Source organism: Rhinolophus ferrumequinum, chromosome 4, assembly GCF_004115265.2.
Source record: "Rhinolophus ferrumequinum isolate MPI-CBG mRhiFer1 chromosome 4, mRhiFer1_v1.p, whole genome shotgun sequence".
NCBI classification, from domain to species: domain Eukaryota; kingdom Metazoa; phylum Chordata; class Mammalia; order Chiroptera; family Rhinolophidae; genus Rhinolophus; species Rhinolophus ferrumequinum.
The window spans coordinates 71,314,508-71,338,437 of NC_046287.1; the positions used below are offsets into that span (position 1 = coordinate 71,314,508).

A 23,930-nucleotide genomic window follows, 5' to 3' on the forward strand; every position below is an offset into this window, starting at 1 on the left:
AATATTTTATTTGATGATAATCATGTCAGGACAGTTTGCTACTGCTTAGATTTTTTTTTGAGGTAGAAAGCATGTTTTGAACGCTCTAATTTTCATTTGGTTATGTTTTATAGTTTCTCTGTATTGTTTATTTGATGAGTTATTGTCACCCTTTTGTATAATTCTTCAACTTTTTTTTTTTTAATTCTTTGAACATATTTATAATAGGTACTTTGAAGTGTTAAGTCCAAGTGTTAAGTACAATCTGGGCACATTCAGAGGCAGTTTTTTTCTCACCGGCTTTTTTTGCCCTGTGCGAGATCACACTTTTCTGTTTTTCTGCATGTGTTTTTGTGGTTTCTATGCATGTTTTTTTGTTGAAAACTGGATTTTAGATATTTTAGCAACTCTGGATTCTGACTACTGCCCTCTTTCCCCTAGCTCATTGGTGTTCTTTTTTATTTTATTATTTTTTTTCATTTGTTTAGTGGCTTGCCTGGATTACTTCTGTGGAGTCTATTTCCCCTGCAGTGTTCCACCTTTGAACACTTTCATGTTTTTTCCTCCTTGTTTTTATTTTTAAGCCTGGCTTCCCAGGAATTGCCCGTGATTAATTAGAGGTTGTGATTAAGATTAAGAGCCCAGACCCAGTAAGTCTTCCACCCGTGCCAGAGGATCTGTGTGTGGTTTTTGGGATGCTTTCAAAGTTCAGGGAATGTTCATGTCTGCCCTGTATTTAGCAAGGGATTAGCAGCTGGCAAGTACTTTTTCAAGTTTTTTCTGAGCATGTGCAGTGTTCCAGACCACTAGGGGTGAATGTAATCTTTGTAGGGCTCTTTCTCGGCTGTCTCCTTCCCCGAATCCCTCTGTTAAATTTATGACTAGTGTACTGTTTTTCTTGCTGCTTCTAGTATCTATTTTTTCCTCTTAATTGCTTGCCAATGAAATCTCTATTGTTTTCCATAATACCTCAGACAGTGCTGTGGAGCGGCTAGTTTTCATGTGTTGCTCCTCTTCCTGATGGAGCCTTTGTTAACCTGTCTTAGAGCTGGAGATGGGGAAGATGGTGGCCTCTTTCTCCCTGAGTAGGGTTTAGAAGGGGATGGTAGCCTCTGGTCTTCTCAGCTTGACCCTTCTAGTGCGGAACATCCACCTTATGCCCTGTGAACAGAAGCTGGGCAAGGGAAGGTTGCCTTCTCCTCTTAGACACATGTGCGCATAATAGAACTTATGCTACACATAGCATTTCTGGCTTAAATGCCACCTTCCTGCTGTTGTTACCGAGATTCATTAGATTATCTTGAATAAATGCTTCTCAGTGTTTTTGTATGCCTTTAGGTCAGTTTCCAGAGAGTTTATTAAACAATTCTTTTTATAATTTTGACCAGTTTCATTCTGTTTTGCTGAGGAAGAGGATCTGTCAAGCTCCTCTCATAGCCATTCTGGAAATCCTGACTCTAGAAAGCATCTTAGAGATAACTTTATGCATCTGACAGATGATGAAATTAATACATGGGAGCCTAAGTGACTTAATAATACCATAAACTAGTTAGTCATGAATCTGACCTTTTTTAAAATTTTTTCTTCCTCGGTTTAAGTTTTACTCATTTTATACTTGTGGCTTCCAGCTATTATTAACATACTGGTAGTTATCAAAATTCAACTTGGAGGTAGTGTGGTATATTCTGAAACCAAACTGGGTAGGATGTGGTTGATATAGCTGTGAAATCTTTCCACTGAATACCAGAATTGATGAAAGAGTCTGCATTGATGTGCCCGCCTTTCTCATTGTTCATGTGTATCTATAGCTCCGAGGTGAATTTTCTCCCACATGGGATGGGGGGGAGGTCAGTTCTTTTGTGACCAATATGTATGTACGAGCACTTATATGACAGTTGTATTGCTCCACTAAAATTAGTAGTGCCTATTAAATTTATTTTAATTGTTTATTAATGAATGGCATATAACATTTTTAATAAAACAACCATAATTTGTACCTTCTTTCAGTTGCTCTTTTTACATAGTATTTCTTGGGCTTAAGGCATACACGGTAGACAGGTTCTAGTTGATGTTTTTACTTGTTCTTAAATTTAAATGTAATAATATTTGACAGACAATATTATTCTACTTTCTCCGGATTTATTTGACCATTTGTGGTCTTCTCTGATACCATATGAATGGTAGAATTGTTTTTTTCTTCTATTTCTGTAAAAAAAAATACCATTGAGATTTTGAGAGGTACTGCATAGAGTTTGTAGATCACTTTTGGTCGTACGGACATTTTAACATCAGTAAGTCTTCCAATCCATGAATACAAGATTCTTTCCATTTGCTTGTATCTTCTTTAATTTCTTTCTTTTATGTTTTGTATTTTTCGTGATACACAAGTCTTTCACCTCCTTAGTTGTTTTCCATAAGTATTTTATTATTTTTGGTGCTATGGTAAATGGGAGATTTTTAAAATTTTTATTTCCTTTTCACATGGTTTGTTGTTAGTGTATAGAAATGCATATTGTTGATGGGAATGCAAAATGGTGCAGCCACTATGGAAAACAGTATGGAGGTTCCTCAAAAAATTAAAAGTATAACTACCATATGATACAGCAATCCCACTTCTGGGTATTTATTCCAAGTAATTGAAATAAGACACTTAAAGATCTATCTGCACCCCCACGTTCACTGCAGCACTATTCCCAATAGCCAAGATATAGAAAAAACCTAAATGTCCATCAACTGATGAATGGATAAAGAATACATGGTATATACATTCAGCCTTAAACAAGAAGGAATATTGACAACAGGGGTAAACCTTGAGGGTATTATGCTAAATGAAATGCCAGATGCTGAATGACAAATACTGCATAATTCCATTTATATGAGATATCTAAAATAGTCAAATTCATAGAGTCAAAGAGTGAAACGGTAATTTCTGAGCACTGGGGGAAGAAGGAAATTGGGAGTTACTAATCAATGGTCATGAAGTTCCAGTTAAGGACGATGAATGGGCTCTAGAGATCTGCCGCACAACACTGTCCCTATATTCAACAATAATGTACGCTTAAAATTTTGTCAACAATGTAGATCTCATATTAAGTGTTTGTACCATAAGAAAATAAAAATTTAAAAAATCACCCCTCCTCCAAAAGATTATTCTAAACACCAGTTGCAAACAATATAAATGAAACAAAACCTGGCACTGATGCTGCATTAAGATACTGTATCCTAAGCTGTGCTTCCTCATATCCCTAAAATATGTGTTTTGACTTCCCAGCCAGGAAGCATTTGGTAATGTCAATTGAGTAAGTTAACAGCAGGGAAGTTTTCTGGTAAGAGGAGGAGTCACTGCTGATGTGGTTTCCTTTTCTCTTCCACTTGCCCTATGTTCCATCCTATCTTGGGAAATTAAGAGCGATTTTTTTTTCTGAAGATGCCTTGGAATTTCTTTATAGCTTCTCTTGATTCTAATGATTTTGTGATCCTAACTTGGGTTGTAACTGCAGATTGGGAATAGTGCTCTATAATTTTTGGCAGGCTTTTATTTTTTATTTATTTATTTATCTTTTTTAGCTATTTGATATTTAGGGAATTAAAAATGTAAAAAAAAAAATTCCAGTGTTGAATAGGTTAAGTATTCATACATGTCATTATTATACACATATATTTCATATATAGTTCTTCGTCATAATAAAGATGATGAACAGTGGATCAGTTAATTTTGTTACTTATATAGTACTACTATGTGGTAGACAACTGTTTTAGGCACTTTGTAAATATAAACTTGTTGCTCTGATTTTTCTCCTAACTGTAGTGCACCAAACATTTAGTATTTAATCACAATACTTACAGGATTCAGTACTATTTTGGATTCTTTTCTAAGTTGTGTTGTAAATTCATAGTCACTTTGTAATAAAATGAAGAACAAGTAAAACTAACTATAGATTTTTGTTAGTTAGAGCGAGTGCAGAGAAGCTAGAGCGAGTGCAGAGAAGATTGCCAGTGATGGTAAAGAGTGAAAGCCATATGTTGGAAGTACTAATTTAGTAAGGTTAGCTTAGAAAGAGAAAGGCTCATTGTTGTTCCCTTTGAATTTTTTAAGTATATCTTCTATGGTTAAGATTTATTCTCTGTAGCTCCAGAGGGCAAAGGTAGGTCCAGTGGATGGGTATTACATGTGTAAATATAAGGAAGAATTGTAAAATATTATCACTGTTTTGAAATGAAATTGGCCACCTGGTGAGATAGCAAGCTAATTTTTACCAGAAGTTTTCACCTTCTGTGATCAACTGTCGGGATGTTGTACATGCCATATTGTGTGGGAGGTTTAATTAAATTACATCCACTCTAATGCCAATTACATTCTTTAGTGAACAGAAATAGTAATGGATTTTCAAAAAAAAAAAAAGGTAAATGAAATTTTTTTGGTTGTCTTGTACAACTCTTAAAAAGATACATTATAAGAAGCATGAACCATTTATATATTCTAAACCAAAACAAACAAACAAACAAAATTTCTGATTTGAGGACAGATTTCTCTTAAATGATGATACATTTTTAGGAAGAGAACATCAGGTAAGGGAAGAAGGAAGGGGAATATCATTTTAGTAAGCAGATGTGCTGAATCAAATCTCAGGACAGATGGTGTAACCTGATTACTCTCTACTGCTAATGGGGCAGTATTTTGCAAGAAAAATGTTAAAAACAGCTACTTACAGGGAAGTGTGATCAAACACAGTAGCATAGCTGTTTAATATTTTTGTGGGAATTACAAATATTTACATGTTTAATTGATGTTAAACTTATTTGATATTTCTTTAACATATTCTAAATTGTGAAGCTCATAAATGTTATTGTAGTTAATTTGAGTAACAAGATGGAAGACAAATATATGATGTGTCAGTGAGTAGTTGTAAAATTGTTCATCTCAGCAAAGCATTGACTTAAAGGCAAAGTGATCAAGGAGGATAGGAGTATTTTGTTTTCTTTCTCTTTGTATTGTATTGTAAAAGTGGAAAACGATTCAACTTACATGTAAGAATTTTCTATAATTTTATCTGTTTTGATTAATTTATTTATCCTTTATTAAATGTGTACTAGTACTCTTACAACTGTCTATAGGTTTAGGGGGGATCTCAAGGTGAAGAAAGTACAACCTATTCAGAGACTGTTTAGCGAGGGAGACATATATAAAAACTAACAAAACAACATAGGTCGAGGTAGATTCACTTTATGACCTGAGAAGAATAAGCCCATGTATGGTAAGAACTGGAAAGGTTTCAGAGTCAGGTAATTGACTGAATTCAGTCTTGAATAATGAGGAGGGGTCGGACATGTTGATAAAGGCTGCAGATCGATATGGAAGGTGTATATATGTGTGTGAGAGGAAGAGAGTGCGGGGTGGTGGTGGTGGTGAAGGGAGGTTGGTGGAGAATCCCAGGTGTTGAGAATAGGATTCGCAAAGGTACAGCAATCTAAAAATACAATGAGTTCAGGGAGTTTCAAATAGTGAGGCCTTTTTGCATGTTCAGGGTTCTGTTGGAATTAACGTGAGGTGAGGCTGGACAGGTATAAATGGAAGCCAAGGCTTGAAGGATCTAAAATGCTATTAAAAGAATTTGAAATTTACATTATAGGAGATGTGGAGACCATTAAAGTATAATGTATAGATGAGTGAGACACTACATATCTGCGTTTAGAAAGGTAACACACAGTAATATAGAAAGGATTTGGGGTTGGTGTTTTAAATATATGACTCTTGGAGTAAAGGCCAATCAAGGCTATGAAAGTACTAGTTTGGAAGAGATAATGAAAGGCTGCTGTTTTCTGGTAAAAGGAATGGAGAGAAGGGGATAGAGTCAAACATTTTAGAAGGTGGAATGCCGACTAGGCTATAAGGAATGGAATAGAATGGACTCGGTGTTTCTGGCTTAGGTGACTGATGAATTCACTAGCATTAGGAATATGCATGTAGGAACTGTGTTAGGGTACACATGAGTTCAACTTGAGACACATGGCTTTTGAGGTCCTTGGAAAATTCATTTAAGGTTCAGGAAAGAGGTATAGACCTGGAATCCGTAATAGGTGTTATAAATGTGTAAGCTGATCCTTAAAACCATGAATGTAGATGAGATCACCCAGGGAATTCATATAGAATAAGAACAGATGGCCAGAGTAAACAGTTCTGAAGGAAACCAGTGAAGAAGGCTGAGAAGTAATGAGGGAGGTATGAGGAGAACTAAGATAGAGTGGTGTCTCAGACATGAGGAGAAACATTTTCAGGAGTGCCAAATCTTATGTTCGTTCATTTAAGGGAAAGCCAGAAAATATCCATCAGATTTGCTAGTTCATTTTGAGTTTGCTAAGAACAGTTTGAGTGGTAAGTGTGGAGGATTGAATGTTGTGGGTCAGGGAATGAATTCAAGGTAAAAAAAGAAAAATGGACAGATTGCCTTTTAAAGAATGGTAAGAAGGATAACACAATTAACTAGAAGTAAACATGAGTTCAAAGTAGGAGTGATTTAATTTGTTTGCTTGTTTATTTTTAAATGGGAGAGATTAGAAGTTACCTATAGGAAGAACATCGGAAGGAGCCAGTAAAATACGATGAAGACATAGGGTGGGGTAGTAGAGGACTAAATGATGAATCAAGGTCTTGGAGTGATTAAATTCCTGGAACTCATGTAAAGGGGTCACCCCAGAATGATTTTTAAATAAATAAAATACATACAAATACAAAAGATAAAAGCCATATTGAAATACAAGCATCAAAATATAAAAAAAATATGATACAGTAACATGTTTCTTTATGAAGTCATTTTATAACAAAAATCTGATAACAGATCTGATAATTGTTGTGATTTCAAAGTAGTGATGTATGGAAACAATTATCTAGAGCTACCAGCAACCAAAGGAATGGCACAGGAAAAGATCCATAATTCCTATTGGTTACAAAGTCGCAGATTCTGTTACTTCTGCTGTGTTTTGTTGTCTTCATTTATAATTGTAAAGTTCAATTTTAGTTAGAGATTTGTGAAAATGAAGATATGATTTTTTTCCCCCGTTTCCAAGTGCATGGTTTCCCTGAATTCTAATCATGGAATCTATAAAGACCTAGTTTGAGAACGCTTGTCAAGAAAGTCTCTCAACCATGGATAATGCTCATGATTTCACTATATAAGAATTTAAAAAAAAAGGAAAAAAAGAAAAGAAAACTTGTGTGACCATTGTTAAGAGAAATAGAAAAAATTAATATGATGGGATGTTCTACAACAATGGCAATTAATTATACCTGTATGTGTTAACTGCATAGGTTTCTAAAAATTTTGACATAAACATTTCAATATAATATTGGAAGAAGACATTAGACAGTAGAGTTTGTTTCCTTTTGATTTTTTATTTGGATTGTAAAAGTAAGTCTTTGAATAGTGGTTGATGTTTATGGTAGCAGAATGGAAACTATTAATGTGGTTAGGACCGTGTTACTCTGCAATAATTTAATAGTGCAGTATTTGCCCATTTCTGGCATGTTCATCACCAGAAAAGCTCAAAACTTTCTTTTGCTAGACCCAGGAAAATGGTTTTATTTGTTGGAGTATATTGGTTTCTTGTATCTTTTCCAATGGTTCACTAAATTAGATTTGAAAATCGAGGATTGCTTTCTTCAGTTTCTTAGTAAAGACAAACACAAAACCCTGGTTATTGAAGAACTTTTGATACACATCCCTGGTCATTTTTACTGAAATGAACTAAGGTGTTTGTCAATAAAGATGAATATAGTAGTAACTGTGCAAGTTAGAATATAATGAAACATCCTCATTTTCTCAAATACCAACCTGACCAAAAGTAAAGATTAGATTGAAGTGTAACTTTCAAAAGAGTGGACTCAATCAATAGATGGGAAAATTAGAATTGGAACAGCAAAGAGGCATACAATCCTTAGCTGTATTAAACATTTCTTCCTAGAGAAATCACAATGTCTCATCTTCTAGCCACTTTGTTTTTGATATCTCTTTCACTGTCTCCTTCCAATGGGCAATAACTGTTTTGTTACTTATAAAGTAATATAGGTAAAAATTTCAAACAACGTAGACGTGTATAGAGTAGAAATGAACATAGCCATATAATCTCCTCTAGAAACAAACCATTATCAATTTGCTATGTTATAGCAAGCATGTATATAAAATAGTTAGCATATAGTTAGCATGTATATAAAATAAGTTCATTGAATAGGCACACATATGTATTTTGAAATATGAATTAGTACTTTACACAGCATTCTGATAAGTAAGCTTTTGGATTATTTAAAGGTAAATTGTGAATATCCTTTTAGGTGACTACGTCTCATCTTGTTAACGACTATAATAGTGTTCTATTTCATACCATATTATGATCTAGCCAATTTTCTTTTTATAGGCACACATATAATTTCCAAATATTTGCAATTATAAACAGTGCTGCAGTGAATTTCCTTTTACATAAACACGTGTGCCTTGTCTGATTATTTCTTCAGGATAAATTCCTTGAAATGGTATTGCTGTACTAAAGGGCACACACATTAAAATTGTGTATGTATTATTAGGGTGACCTTGAAATATTGTACCAATGTATATCTATGTTGTGTCTCTTAACATTTTATAGTATAACATATTGCATTTATATGTTGAAGCAAAATATTTTTATAATATTTTTACCGAATGAATACTAGCAACTTAACGTGGGACCTTGTATACATACTGCTTCCAAGTTTTAATGGTCAACTTTCACCCTGGGATGCTGTCTCTATTTATAATAGCAAATGTTTTTAAAAGAGTAATTCCCCCATAAGTAGAAGGGTGTCTGGACCAAGTACTATGTCAGCCATGAGAGAATGGTGTTCATTCTGTTTCTGCATTTCCAATAAAAAGGTCTATTACCTAATTAGCTATACAAATACTTATTTATGAGGCAAGCACTGGGGTACGGGGGACACAGTGATGAATAAGTCGCAGTGGTGGGCTTTACGTTCTGGCCTTTATTTTTAATAATTGACTGGTAGAAACAATGAGTGGTTGCTGATAGACAACTTGTTTTAAAACTAGCATTATAGTTATAAAATAACCTGTTTGTAGAATGATATATTTATAACAAGAAGCAAAATAGAAATGTTCAAATATGACATCAAAACAAATTCACTACAAAATTTTACCATCCAGAAACAACTGTCATTATTTTTAGGTGAATTTCATATTCCTCCAGCATTTTGTTATGAATATTTTCAAACATACAAAAAAGTTGAAAAATTTTACAGTGAATACTCAAATACCTACCACGTAGATTCTACAATTAACATTTTACTGTGCTTGCTTTATCAGGTAGCCATCTTATCTATCATCCATCCATCCAAATGCTTTTTAAGTAAGTCGCAGACATTAGTAGCCTTCCTTCTCTCAACTTGTATAGCATTAGCTATTGTTTTAAATCATGGCATGTTTTCATCAAAGTCTGTATTGATGGACTCTATACTATAGATGACGTGGAAATTTTGCATTCTTATATTTCCTCCCAAATTCCCTTCCTTGTCTCTCAATGTTTAATAAATTACTTTGTCTAACTATGGAACATAATGTAAGGGTTACATATCATGAGTGACCATATAACTTACCCAGACTGGGATATTTTTGAGAGAGAAACAGAGTGCTATTATTGAATATGCAAGGACAGCAAATACAATTTGGGACCCTCTAGGCAAACCAGGCTGGTGAGACTGTCTATAACAATAATTACTGGAGTTGTTTATTCTTTGTTTTACATTGAAATGTATTTGCATTTAATAAATTAAACACTATAGTGACATTTACTTTTGTTTTTCTTTTAACCATAGCTTCTTTATTTCCTGAGTTCTTTATTTTGATTTATCTCTTGGTTAGAATTCATCTAGTTCCCCACCACCTCCCATCCCAAGAGGCTCTAACTTGTACTGAATTTTATTATTATTATTATTATTATTATTATTATTATTATTATTATTATTTTTCTTGCTTTGCTACCTTACATTATTTTGGTACTTTTCATAGACAATACATTTCTATATGATGGTCTTCATATTATAGGGATAAATGGAACAATAGTAGGGGCATCTCGTTCAATCCTGGGGGTGGGTACGAAGGTAGGGTATTTTCTCTAATATCACTCAATGTTTTCTACATAAATACCATGTAAGAAGTTTCTTTGGAGATTTTGGTGCCCAAAATATTTGAGTCTCTGCCACTAACACAGATTTCAGTTAGTAGGTAGCTGTGATAATTTTTATAGTATACCTTTTATACAAAATAACCAAAGCAAATCTTTTGTTCTCCCCCAAAAACTTCACTTGCTCCTGCCATTTGGAAGTAATATGAAAGACCAAATCTTATTTAGGTTGATGAAAGGCATTGGAAACCTTTTTAAGTACATTTTAAGCTTCGTTCTTGGCTTATTTTCTGTTGGATTCTATTTAACTTTTCTTAGTTTTAGTAATTTAATTATCACAGATTTTACTGGTTTGTATGACTCAAGAATACTCAACTTGCTAAGAATCATCTCAGTTTTGCAGTGTATAAATTGTTAATGTTTTTGTTTTTCCACATTCTTGTAGTAAAAGTTTTCTTCAGTTGTAACACATAGTTTGTTGCTATTAACAGTGAAGAGTTATATACAAACCCAACTTCTAAAGCAGTGCAGATTATTTTGTGACATAATGTATTATTATAATAGGGTATCTGCTCTACTCATTAACACTGGTAATGGCCATCGTGTCTGGGTCCGTGCTCTCAAGGGAGAAAGGCCAAATGGCAGTGTACAGCTGCAAGTAGATTTTCTTCTCTACTTTTACAGCTGCTGTGCTTCTTTGTATCTGGTACCTGTTTTAAAATGGGATACTTATACAAGAATAAATATCCAACAGAAATATATGAAGGAGTTCAAGAAATATGGGGATAGAAACTACATAATTCAGTGGTGGAATAAAAATGGGGTGCTCATTTAGCCTGTTTTATGAAGGCCCCTTATTAAAATAACTTCATATTTTGATCCTTCAAATTCTATTGATACTACCTCTTGACAGGAGAGTATTGTACGGAAGCAATTTTACAGTCAAAACAGTCATGAAGACAACCCACATGAATTAAAAAAAACCCAAAAAACAAGAAAAACTGCCTTCACTTTATAGTAAAAAATAAAACAGAATAACTTGTAATTCTAAAAAAAGACCATTTTTTGACTATTTACATGACTTTATGACTTATCTTTAGAGATATTTTTGTGTAGTTGTAGTTAGTATAAACATGCTACCTTCCATTCTGTCTTTTCACTTAATGTTGTGATAGAATTTTTTCATATTTACAGAATGTGTGTGTGTCATTCTGGTCCCTGAAATTTCATTGTTCTAATATGCTCTTTATTTCCTGCCTATTTTTATTGCTGTCAGTCACATAACTATGCTGAGATTTATTTTCTTTTTGAATTATTTTTTAGAGTATATTTTAAAATGTATGATTACTAAATTAACCAGTATAATCAGTTTAATATATTTTGTATCATTGTTTTTGTGTATGGCCTTAAATTTTGGGGGTGAGATTTATTTCCTGGTATACCTGAATTTATATAATTCCATATATTCATTAATCTAGTTTTGTTATTACTACTAGAGTCAACTACACAATTTTCAAAATACTGTATAATGTTTTTATCTCATAAAATTAAGGTATAACAGCATTTAACATTAGGGTTTTTTAAATTTTGTTACTGCCATGGAATAGTTGTTTCTTATAGAGCAAAAATTCTGATATTTTTTAATGTATGATTTATGTTGATATGTTTATGTAAATGCACTGCTCTTTTAGTTTTGTGAACTATGCAATCCTAAACAATTGAAATTGATGTTAAATTCTTGAATTATTACTTTTAAATTTGACCACAGTAATGCTTAAATTCTTATGGTTATGTCAATTACATATGGCCTAAACATACAACTTTAGGAAACAATTTCTTCTTCTATAATATTCTTTCCACTTTTGAGTCAGTGAATAAATAGAGAAAAGAATCTGACAAACTAAAGTTAGAAACTCTTTTTTTAAAATTACATTTGAATAGTGCTAATAAATGATCAATTCCTGGATTATAGCTTATAAATTTTAGAAATTGTCCATTGCTTCAGTAGGTGTGTATGTGGGGAGGGAGTGGGGAACAGGAGGGAGAAAGGGAGAGCAAGCGTACAAGCGCCTACAAGAGCTTGTGTGCCCTTCAGGGCCTATCAAGAGCTAGCCAAGTTCAAGAGGCTTTGAGGGATACACAATAGCAAACATGTAGATCTTTCTTCAGGGAAATTTTCTGAGGCCAGTTCAGGTTGAGAAAGCCCCTAATTCATGAGTGTTACTGGAAATGTTTTACTACTTCTACGGAAAAAGTTCATTTAATTGGATATTGTAGCTCCATCAATTGAAGGTTTCTTCCTTTCTAAAGAAAACTGTAAACATTTAAATTAAGTGTTTTCTCAAATAAGTTTTTTTCTACATTTCTCATTCAGATGTGAATTGAATTACTGTCTTTGACATGTTGGGCTTAAAAACGGATGTGACTATTCCCTATATCAACTTGTGAGTACTGCGTACCTGTCATAGGTAGCCAGATCTCCTTTTACGTGCTTACACAGGCCAGGTTATCCTTAGGCTCCTCTCTGAGGGGGAAGTGGTCTGTGGTTTTTCCGGTATTCCTTTCTTTAAGTTTATAGTGCTTGATATTTAATACATCAAAGAACTTTCAGCATGATTTATTTAATGTATTTTGACTCTCTGCCTTTTCCCCTTTGAAGTAATGATAGTTGAGGTTTTCCAGTGGAGTGTAGGTTGCATAGCTTGCAGAGATACCATGATGTGCTGAGTTATTAAACTGACTAGTTGGTTAAAGCTTTGCCCTCTTTATGGCATGTGTGCTATATGCATTTTATAATTTTTCATCAATATGGCCTATTGGTCCTGGAACAAATAAATAGTGGTCTTCTGAGTGCCGTTGAGGCTGTCGGTGATCTTTATTAGTTTGTAATGTACATGGGGTGTTACAGTGCTTGATCTTTGATATTTTGGTTTCTGGAAGCCTTAAATTACCCTTTGTATTTTATTTAAATATGAGAAGAGCTGTATGATAAGATAAATGAATAAGCATTTTTAGGATCAAATAATTTCGGGAATTGAAGATAACTTTTCTTCCAAATGCAAAACAATATGTATCAGGCTGCTTCTGTTTGATTTATCAGATGGCTTTGAGTGAACCTCTTAGATATTAAAGTCTTGAAAAGTAAAGCATTCTTTTCCTATCAGAGATTCCTATAAAATATAGGGAAAAACAGGAAGGGGTCATGAAGTTTCTGTGTGTCACCAGAAGATAACCTTCAACATGTACTTGTTATTCTCATACCAAGTCTGGATCCTGTGAATTACTGTGAGCAAGTTATATTGTGGCTATTTTGATGATAGGTACCTAAATAAATACTACATGGTGACTGGTACACAGGCACGTGAATGGCTATTCCTCTAGTCGATGTCCCCTTTTTTAAAGACATGAGACCACATATATATCCATGTTTTGGTGCATCTGGTCATCATAAAATGTACCTAGGGATAAAATGCTAGAAACAATAATATGAGTATAAAAATATTAGAGTAGTGAGCTTTTTTCTTCCTATATAAGCTTTACTTTCAAATGACCAATTTTATTACATATTGTTTACTGAAATGTGTCATTTCTTTGTATTTTTGTTATGAATCGGTTTGTTAAAAATGAATTGACAAAAATGAGTCATATAGTGGAACTTGCAAATAGGTTAGGCAAGTTTGAATTATTATAGTGAATTGCCTTAAAATTCAGTTTTCATAAACATATTAAGATAAAAATTGAAGACAAAGGGCTGGGCACATAAAGTTAATATGATTATCTTAGCTTCATTAACCTGTGGGACCTGCTAGCCTGTGCTTCTTACGGCATAGCTGGTAAGGACAGGGTTTCCTCCTTGAAGACTCTTAGTTTTAGATTTCTCTTTCCTTTTCTGATATGGTAGATTTATGGCACCTATGTCCCTGTTTCCCCGCCCAGTGCCAGGAGCAGACAAACTCCAACTGCTCACACACTCTTTACATAGTTCCAGTCTAGGTTGCAGAATTTCCCTCTGTACTGAATTTAAGTTAGCCGTTACCAACCAGTTCACAGAAATCAGATCTTACATGCCATCCTTTCCTGCGTTGGCACTAAGCCATTTACTTAACAGCATAGCCACAACCCCACAACCATAACACATCGACATAAGTTATATATATATAAGATATATACACACACACACATATATACACATACACATATATATGTTATTATTAACATACAACATTAACATATATATGTTACTATTTTTATTAACATATATGTTATATACACACATACACACATACATGTTGTTATTAACATATAACATTAACATATATATGTTATTATTTTTTTAATGGTAGAGCTTATTTGCTAAAAGGCTTTGAGAGTAGGGTCTGTTGTACTCCTCTTTCATTTTCCATGAGTTTAACACGCTTGTCAGGTAATTAGTAATCCACAAGCTTGTTTATAAGTTTAGTGCAGTACTTGTCATGTCATAAGTACTCAGAAAACATTTGGTAACTCTGAGATTTAAGATACTAACGAGATTTTTAAAGAATCCCATTGTGGATGTTCCTTTAGCAGCCTGATCAGTGTTGCTGATAGAAGTGAACCTGAGAAAAAGGGAACAAAATTTGAGTGCTTGTCCTTTGCAGGATACTGTGCTAGATGTTTCCCATACATTAAGTCATTTAATTTTACCAACATCTTTGTGAGGTATTACTTCACTTTTAGAGATGAAGAAACTGAGATTCAGGGAAATAATTTGGTCAAGTCACATTGCATGTGAATACAGAGTCATCATTTGAACTCGAACCATCAAACCCTTTTCCAATTTTAATTTTGACATATGGTGCTGTCTCAATTTTTTAAAAGTTGTGTTATATTCCATTTTATGGATGTTTCTTTGCTCCCTTAAATACATAAAGTTCCCTTAGGAATTAATTGTTATTATTATTATTTTTTTAAAGCTAAGTGTCATTCTCTAGTGGGAATAGGAAGTTAAGATTCAAGAGCATTACTCTTCAAGAGACCAAAAGGGACATCCAGAGGAGTTGGTGAAGTCTTGAAAGTACTTCTGGAGAAGTGAAATGGTAGCAGGAAGAAAAAAATCTCAACAGAGAGAAGTACAAATGGCTTTCTAAAAGGGAAATACTTTGAAGGGACAGATGCACCCTACCCTATCTATTCTTAAATAAAGCTATATAGTCCTGTCACAGAAGTGCAACAGTGACATAAATAAACCCTATTGGGGGACTGCAGCTCAAACTATGATTCTTTCTTAGTAGATCATTGAATTTCCATTGATCAGATTTATATTCCTTACTGAATATTTCTACTATATCACCTTGTAACATTTTCCTTGGAGAATTAGCTCAGCCTTCTTTATAATAGATGCTCTTGAAAGTTTGAATCAGCCAGGATGCCCTAAAACCTCCCTTCCTAGACCATTTATTTTTCTGTACAAAGGTGACAGCTAATCAGATTGATCTCTTCTATACATTATTTTCTAAATAGAGAACTGCCACTTGGCTCTCTTTAATTGTGTTCTAAATTCATTTTTAATAGTATTTTTGCTATTATGTTTTTCAAGTGTATTGGTACTTTTAAAATACATTTTTCTATATTATCTTAAAACCTTTAAGCAATTGGAAGCTACATGTTAACTTGTTTATCATGACTACTTTTTATTGTACATATGGATGCTTACAAAGAATATCTTCGTTGGCCTAGTGAGGTTACCAGATTAGAGGAGCTCTTTGGTAAACTGTCTCACTGTGTAGAAAAATCTACTTGTTTTTAAATGGACCTCCAAGTTTTATTTTTAAGAATGCAATGTGTATAAACCTCTCTCCCCCCATATGTCACACATAAACATTTACAACACACACACACATGCGCGCACACACACGCGTGCACACACACACACTCACACACGCCTTCCCTATTACATGGAGAAAATGGCATAGGAATTAACAACGGAAAAGCTGAATTTCAATCCCCACTTAACCACTTTTTAATTTGACCTTGAATAAGTAATTTAGGTTTTTTGAGCCTGATTTGTTTTTTCTTTTCTCTGTGGAATAGGGTTGTTGATATGGCACCTGATATGTTGTGTGCCTACTTTGGTACCTGACACATTGGAAGTACTCATTATTTATTCCTGTCACTTGATTGTGAGCCTCATATTATGATAAGGATGATAATGCTACATTTTAAAAATAAACTTAGGTTTTCTGTAATGAATATTGCTAATTGCCATTGGCTCTTCATCAGTGATGATGGGTTTGACATTAGTGAAGTGGGAAGATGAAAGTTTTAATTTGGTGTTGATAGTTTCTATTTTTGTCAGTGTCTATATATAAAGGTCATTTATGTAGTTAATATAGTTACTTGTATACCTTCTAATGTTTTCTTAGAGTGCACAGATGAGAGAGTTCAGAAAGGATGAGTCAAAGACACGTTATCGTATAGTAATTTCAGGTCCCTTTGACTATTGCATTGTTGGCTTTAAAATAGGGAAAAAGGTACTTGAGGCAAGAGATACAAAAACTGATCACTGCTCCTTATGGGTGGACGTGGACTAAAAGTAGACAACCTAGTTTAGTATAGGAATAGGTTTGTAAATGAGTATGCCAAAAAAAAAGAGAAACAATAAAGTTGTTCTTTCTTGACTAATTTCTATTTTAGAAGTTTATAAATAGTGATACACATTTGTATATGAAATATAAACTCCTGGAAATTTTCCTCTGAAGTGTGTTTATAGAATAACAATCTATTTTAGTGATTCTAAAATAAATTTAAATATGTTGAAACTACCAAAGCTCAATTAGAAATATTTTTGGTTCTCCCCTATCTTTATATTGTTGTAGATATAATGTAGACATATTCCCTTAATTTTTAGTTAAAAATTTCTAATCTGTAACTCCCACTTCAGTTACACACGGCTTCGGTATCTGTTACATCCTTTGGACTTTTCAAGAATCTAGGGCTAAAAGGTGATAAGACCTGTTTCTTGCCCTTGAGGAACTTAGAACACAGTAGGGGCCATACAGATAGATCATGGGAAGGGTGATAGATAGAGATAGTCTAGTAGAAGTTTCTACAAATGAGGAACAGACGGTCCCTAGGTGGCTTTAGGAAAGAGTCCTTGCATCTGGCTATATTTGGGTTGGCTTCATTAGGACAAGGATAAATTCACTAAGGGATGACAGTGGAAGAGGGGTCGGGTAGGTATTTCTGTACTAGGCCTGGTGTTGTAGAAGTGCCCTGTTTCTGAGATTGAGTATAGCAGTGGCTTCTCAATTTAGTGTTCATATTAGAACTATGCAAGACGTTTATTAAGCAAAACACTGATTCTTAGATGTTCCCAGTCCTGGTGTCACATATATGAGGTGGTGTAGGAGGTAACAGCAGAAAAGGAAACTAGTAAAACAGGGAGGGCCAGACAATGTCTTGGTTCTGTGTGCTGGGTTGATTTTATCCCGTCAGTAGGTAACCACTGAAGGTTTTTAAACAAGGGGGCTCTTGTCCTCTTAGTCTTATTCAGACTTTGTGATGTTTTTATCTTTTCTTCTCTGTTTGCTGCTCTCGCAACTTTTTGTAACTTTCAGAGAAGCTGGAGCTTTAAAGTCAATGTACTCTTCAAAGAGAACTTTCCAAAAAATTAGTATGCTATACTTTTTCAATTCATTTTGCAAATGCTTATTGATGCACGCTATGCATTAGGGTCTGTTTTAGGCATGCAGGATATAGGAGTGAACAGACCACAGTCCCAGCCCCTAAGTAGGAGGCAGGCACCTCACATCAACTGATCTCAATGTCTTACACAGTTGCTCTTCCACTTGTGTTTTCCTGTCTTCGTGAGTGAGAAAATTATTCACCCACATGCTCAAAGCAAAACTTGAATGTCGCCCTTGACTCCTCCCTCCGTGATCTCACTCCTCTTTATGATCACCGAGTCCTGTTGATCAGGCTGCCCACATATCTCTCGTATCTCCTCACTTAGTCTACTCTGTACAGCCTCCACTCTGCTCCTTGCTCTCATCATTTTAAGCTGACTTCTCCTGCCTCTCAACTGACTTCTTTGTCTACCTTCTTCCCTCCTTCAGCCCATTCTCAACCTTCACCTTGAGGGATCTTTCTAAAACGAAAGTCCTTAGCCCTTAACATTTTAAATTACATTTTTGTTTATTAAATAAATTTAACTTTATTTTTAACAAATAAAATGATATGTTATATAAAACGTACATACGACATTTTGAAATGTGTATACACTGAAATGATTACCACAATCAAACTGATTGATAATGTCCATCACCTCCCATAGTTAGCTTTTTTAATGTGTGAGAGTACTAGAGACTTAGAAATATAGTAGATATAAACTCCTTATCATTCTATCTCACATAACTAAAATAAAACAAATTTAAAACCACAAAAAATGTCAAAACTGATGCAAAGAATCAACTGATGCAAAGAAGGGGCTGCAAGAATGTTCTTTAAAAGGGCTCAGTACATATTAAAATTTGAGAAACATCACTCAGTAAACTCAGTGAGGGCAGGGACTGTATCATATTTGCTCTTATATTCTTAGATCCTAATTCTGCGCCTGGCACATAGGAGATAGTCAGTAAATATTTTTGAATTAGGGAATGCTTACTTCTCATGTAACACATACACTTTGGAACTGTACTTCAATTTCTTCAGGGCATGTTTACAGTATCATTCTGAGGATTTCCCAGCAAGTCCATCAAAATCACTTGATCTAAGAGATTTGCCTGAGTGTTTTCTTTTTTTCTCACTTTTATGATCCTGATTGTGATACTTTCAAAAATCAAAAATAATTATTCATTTTAAAAATGTGCTAGTATAAAGCAACACTAAGTTGTAATCTTCTCTCTGAACTTGTAGCACAGAAATTTTCATCCCAGCATTGACTTGATTTAAATGTAAAACTTGTGTACATTTAAAAAATTAAGGAACTGATATATTTTTAGAACATATGCTTATATTTCTTTTCATTTTGAAATAATTTTAAACACAGAACAGTTGCAAAAATTGTAGAGTTCCTGTAAGCCTTTCACGCAATTTCTCCCAAGGTTAGCAGTGTGTACAATTATGAAAAATGAGAAATTAACACTTGTTAATTCATTAACTAACCTTTAGACATTATTCAAATTTCACTGGTTCCATTAACGTCACTTTTCCTGTTTCAGGATCCATTCCAGGGTTCCACATTGCATTTTAGTTGTCATGTTAGCTTAGTCTTCTTCAGTCTGTGACAGTTCCTTAGTCTTTCCTTGTATTTCATGAGCTTGACAGCTTTGAAGAATACTGGTCAGTTATTTTGTAAAATGTTCCTAAATTTGGGTTAGTGTGATGTTTTCTCATGATTAGATTGAGGTCATGCATTTTTGCCAGGAATACCACAGAAGGGATGTGCTCTTCTCAGTGCATCATCAGGGAGTTGATGATATTGATATGTCTTATTACCCGTATTGTTACCACCGATTACTTGTATTTCTTGTTGCTGGGTTTCTCCACTATCATGGTACTATTTTTCTCTTGATAATTAATAAACATCTTTGGGAAGATACTTTGAGACTATACAAATATTCTGTTTCTCTTTAAAATTTCACCCACTAAGCTTAGAACCCACTGGTGGGTCTTACTGTGGTGTTCAAATGGTGCTTTTCTATTTCCCTTACTGTTGCTACATTAATTATTGGGAATTCTTCTGTAAGGAAAAGCTGTCCCTTTCCTCCTATTTGTTTATTCATTCAGTTATTTAATTGTGTCAGTGTAGACAGATAGGCTTTTATTTTTTATTATGTGGTTCATAATTCAATACTATTGTCATTTCTGTTGCTTCTATTTTTCCAGCCTTGGTTTTTAGGAGTTTTCCCCCATTGGTTCCTGTGCCCTTTGACATGCCATTTCTCATTTTTGAGAACTTCTTTACCTTCTGGTACTATAAGGTATTCTAGCCTTGTGTTGTTTTTCTCTGCCTTGGCGTTTTAATCAACTGTTTCTCCAGGCAACTGTGGTTCTTTTAATGGAGGATGGTATTTAGAAACTACAATCTTAGTGTTAGGGTGCTCTTTACTATTGGGATGTCCTTGCTCCTGAGCCCTCTCAGAGGACAGGTCCTTATTTATTTCTGTATCTGTTTGTAAAATACAGATGCACATATCTCTGTTTTAAAAGCCATGAGTTAATATGGAAGCCTCCAACTACTACCCAAGTTCACAGGATTTATTCTAGCCTTCTGCCTTTCCTTATTTGTAAGTTCTTCCCTGAAATATAGCTGTCATTATTTGTAATATGTTTGCTTATTTGTTCAACTCTAGTGTACTTATTAAATAACAGAAGTGCTAGTCCTCTGAGAAATAAAATAACTACCGTATGGCATTTATGTGCACTTATTTTCGCTTTAGTTGTAACAGTATCTAATCAAATATTGTTTTCCAAAATTATGTGTATGTTATTAATTTGTAATGCAGTCAGGTTCATTTGTTAAAGTTTGTATTTCATTTTGGGACCTCCTTTCCCCATCTTCATTGTTTTTTAAAAAATGCATAAAATAAAATTCATTTTTGTGTTGCATATGTCTATGCATTTTGGCAAAAGCATACTTGTGGCTCTGTCACCGCAGTCATGAGACAGAATGCTTCCATCACCCCCTATGCTTATGTTTTGGAAGAAAATATTAAAAGTTGTTTGGTACTTAAAGCTCATAGGGAAAATTTTTGGTGGATTTTGCTGATGTTCTAGTCTGGTTTGAACAATCAAAGTAGGAAAGAAATTTGTGTGAATAATCAAGAAATTGGGATACTAAAGAGGATAGGAGGGGGACTTCACTTCTTAAATGACACCATTTGTTTTATTCATTGTAATTACAGAACGTGGATTTTTTTTCATGTCTTAAAGAATTGACATTTTTCATATAGTAAGTTAAAACTTTTAAACAAATAATTTACAAGATATAATCAAATATGTGCTTTAAAAACATTACTATTCCTATTGTCATTCTCTCCTGATTCACCCTATAAGCAAAAATAGGATAGTTTAGAAGAGACAAAATCTCTTCCATTTTTTTCAGTATACCTTTTTTCTTCCTTAGGTAGGTACAGAGTACTTCAACAAGTCTTTTACCTTAACTGAGTGTAAGATGCCTACCTTCCCTTCTCTGTTTCTTTCTCTCTTTTTTAGCTTTATTTGGTTATAATTAACATATGAAAAAAATCAAACCTATTTAATGTATGTATCTTGATGACTGACATATACACACACCTGTGATACCATCACCACAAAGTACTAAAAACACATTCGTCAGTTTAAAAAATTGTCTTGTGTTCTTGTTTGTGTGTTTTGTAGTAGGAACATTTAACATGGGATCAGTTCTCCTAACATATTTTAAAATGCACAATACTGTATTGTTAACTATAAATACTATATTCTATAGGAAATCTCTAGAACTTATACATCGTGTGTAACTGAAGCTTTACACCCACTGAGCAACGATTCCCCATTCCGCTTCCCCCAGCTCCTGGCAACCACTGTTCTGTTTTCTGTTTCTTTGATTTTAAATACATCGTATAAGTGGAATCATGTAGTATTTGTGCTTTTGTGACTGGCTTATTTCACTTAGCATAATGTTCTCTGTGTTCATCTATATTGTCACAAATGGCAGGATTTCTTTCTCTTTGAAGACTGAATAATAGTCCATTTTGTGTGTGTGTGTGTTTATCTACTAATATTTACACACACACACACACACCCCACATTTGCTTTATCTGTTCATCTGTCAGTGGACATTTGGGTTGTTTCCAAATCTAGCCTATTGTGAATAATGCTTCAGTGAACATAGGAGTGTAGATATCTCTTCGAGATTCTGATTTTAATTCTTTTGGATATATACCCAGAAGTGGGATTGCTGAATCACATTTTTAATTTTGGGGGAACCTCCGTACTGTTTTCCGTAGTGGCTGCATCATTCTGCATTCTCCCCTTCTTGAATACATGTCCAGTCTCTATGAGAGGTTCACAGGGAGCCACTGTCACTTTTTACTTGAGAGGAAGGGAAATAGATTACATTTCTCCTTATGCTGTAGTGTAAAACTTGGTTAAAAGGCACACTTCAAGTCTTTCTCCCCTAACCACTCGTACTTGCCCGGTTTCCCAAGGACAGGGGATCTGTTTTCTTACAGGAATACACCACCATGGACTTTTCACTTCTCAGACTTTTTCAGGTAAAATGAATGCTCTAAAGACTAAGAGTATTCTATGCAGAGAGTTACTTCCTCCCACAGTCACCTCCTTTCCCCAGAACAGAATGTTTCTAGCACCCCAGCTCCATTTGGATTGTCCCCAGTCACTGTGCCTCCCCACTGTCCCCTCTACCTACTCCTATCCTGATTTTAAACACAGATGATGTTTTCCTGTTTTTGACAATATAAATGGAACCATACAGTACCCTGTGTAAGTTTCTTTTACTCAGCTTTGTATTTATGAGATTCCTCCATGTTGTTATATGTTGAAGCCTAGAGGGAAATTTAAGGTCTAGTTAGGCTCCCCATTCCGCCTTTGCTAGTGAGGGTGGTGGTGGGGCTGCAGTGTTGTTTTTTTTTTTTTTTTTTTTTTTTTTTTTGTTGTGGCATTTGGCTAGAGAAGAGCAGTTTTTTTTGTCTTACTAGGTTGCTGCTTTCTTGTCCTTTTGGTAGAGAGAGCATCTGTTTCTTGGGGCTTTTTTCTTTTTCCTTTTTTTTTTTTTTTTTTATATCCTTTGGCATTCTTGGATTGTGGACTTCTCCAGCAACCAGTGTGGGATAGATGAGGCAAAAAGAAAACCCAGGGAACTCACCCTCATGTCATTCTTCAGGTTCTGAGGTCCATAGCTCGTTTTCCTTTTTGTTTTCACTGTTCCAAGCCTTCTTTCTTAAGCTTTTTTTTTTTTTAAATAGTGATCAAAGTTTTTAGTGGGTGAATTAGGGAAAAGTGTGTCTATTCCCTATTTCTGTAGAAGTCTATTTTACCTTTGATATCTGCTTTATTTAAGACCATTAGGAAAAATAAAATGAAATATTTTATGCCTATATGGTCAATTAACAATGAATATATTAACCAAAACAAAGACTTTTAACAGAAATTAATGTTGGCTAAAATATAATCTTACATAATCCTGTTTATATGAAATACAAACTGAAGGATTTTAATCGTGTGTAAATTTAATTTCCTATGTTTAATTGCAGAATCTTTTAGCTGAAAAAGTAGAACAGCTGATGGAATGGAGTTCCAGGCGTTCAATCTTCCGAATGAATGGAGATAAATTCCGAAAATTTATCAAGGCACCACCTCGAAACTATTCTATGATTGTTATGTTCACAGCTCTTCAGCCTCAGCGGCAGTGTTCTGTGTGCAGGTAATTTGTGCATTTAAATGTTTTAAAAATCTATTAGTCCATGCTTATATATTTATTTTATTTAAGATAAATATATTTAATAGAATTAAACAGTTCAATGTAGTAGTCAAATATAACTGTGTGTATTTAAAAGTAAGCTGAAATTATTGTACTCTAGAAAATGACTTAAATAGGCTAATCTTTTATTATGTAAAATATTTATTGACCATTTCCACATATAATCACAAGAAAAGATTTATCTTTGTATCTCATATAAAAGTAAATATAAGATAGAATTTGGTGCCAATATTGCCTTGTAGATCATCTAATTATATCTTGTGGCCAATGAAGAAGCCCCCCCTTACACATACTGTATTTTAACAAGTTTGATAGAGGGAGCACATTT

The 23,930-nt window shown here is 34.1% G+C and overlaps 1 protein-coding gene across 2 annotated transcripts in view; it reads left to right on the top strand.

Annotated features, from left to right (window-relative positions):
* TUSC3 (tumor suppressor candidate 3) overlaps window positions 1–23,930 on the top strand; it is a 149,615-nt gene that overhangs the window by 17,120 nt on the left and 108,565 nt on the right. For both annotated transcript variants that reach the window (XM_033105008.1, XM_033105009.1), the window contains exon 2: window positions 23,376–23,545. In XM_033105008.1, the coding sequence (XP_032960899.1) occupies window positions 23,376–23,545 (170 nt within the window). The remainder of the gene's footprint in view (window positions 1–23,375; window positions 23,546–23,930) is intronic.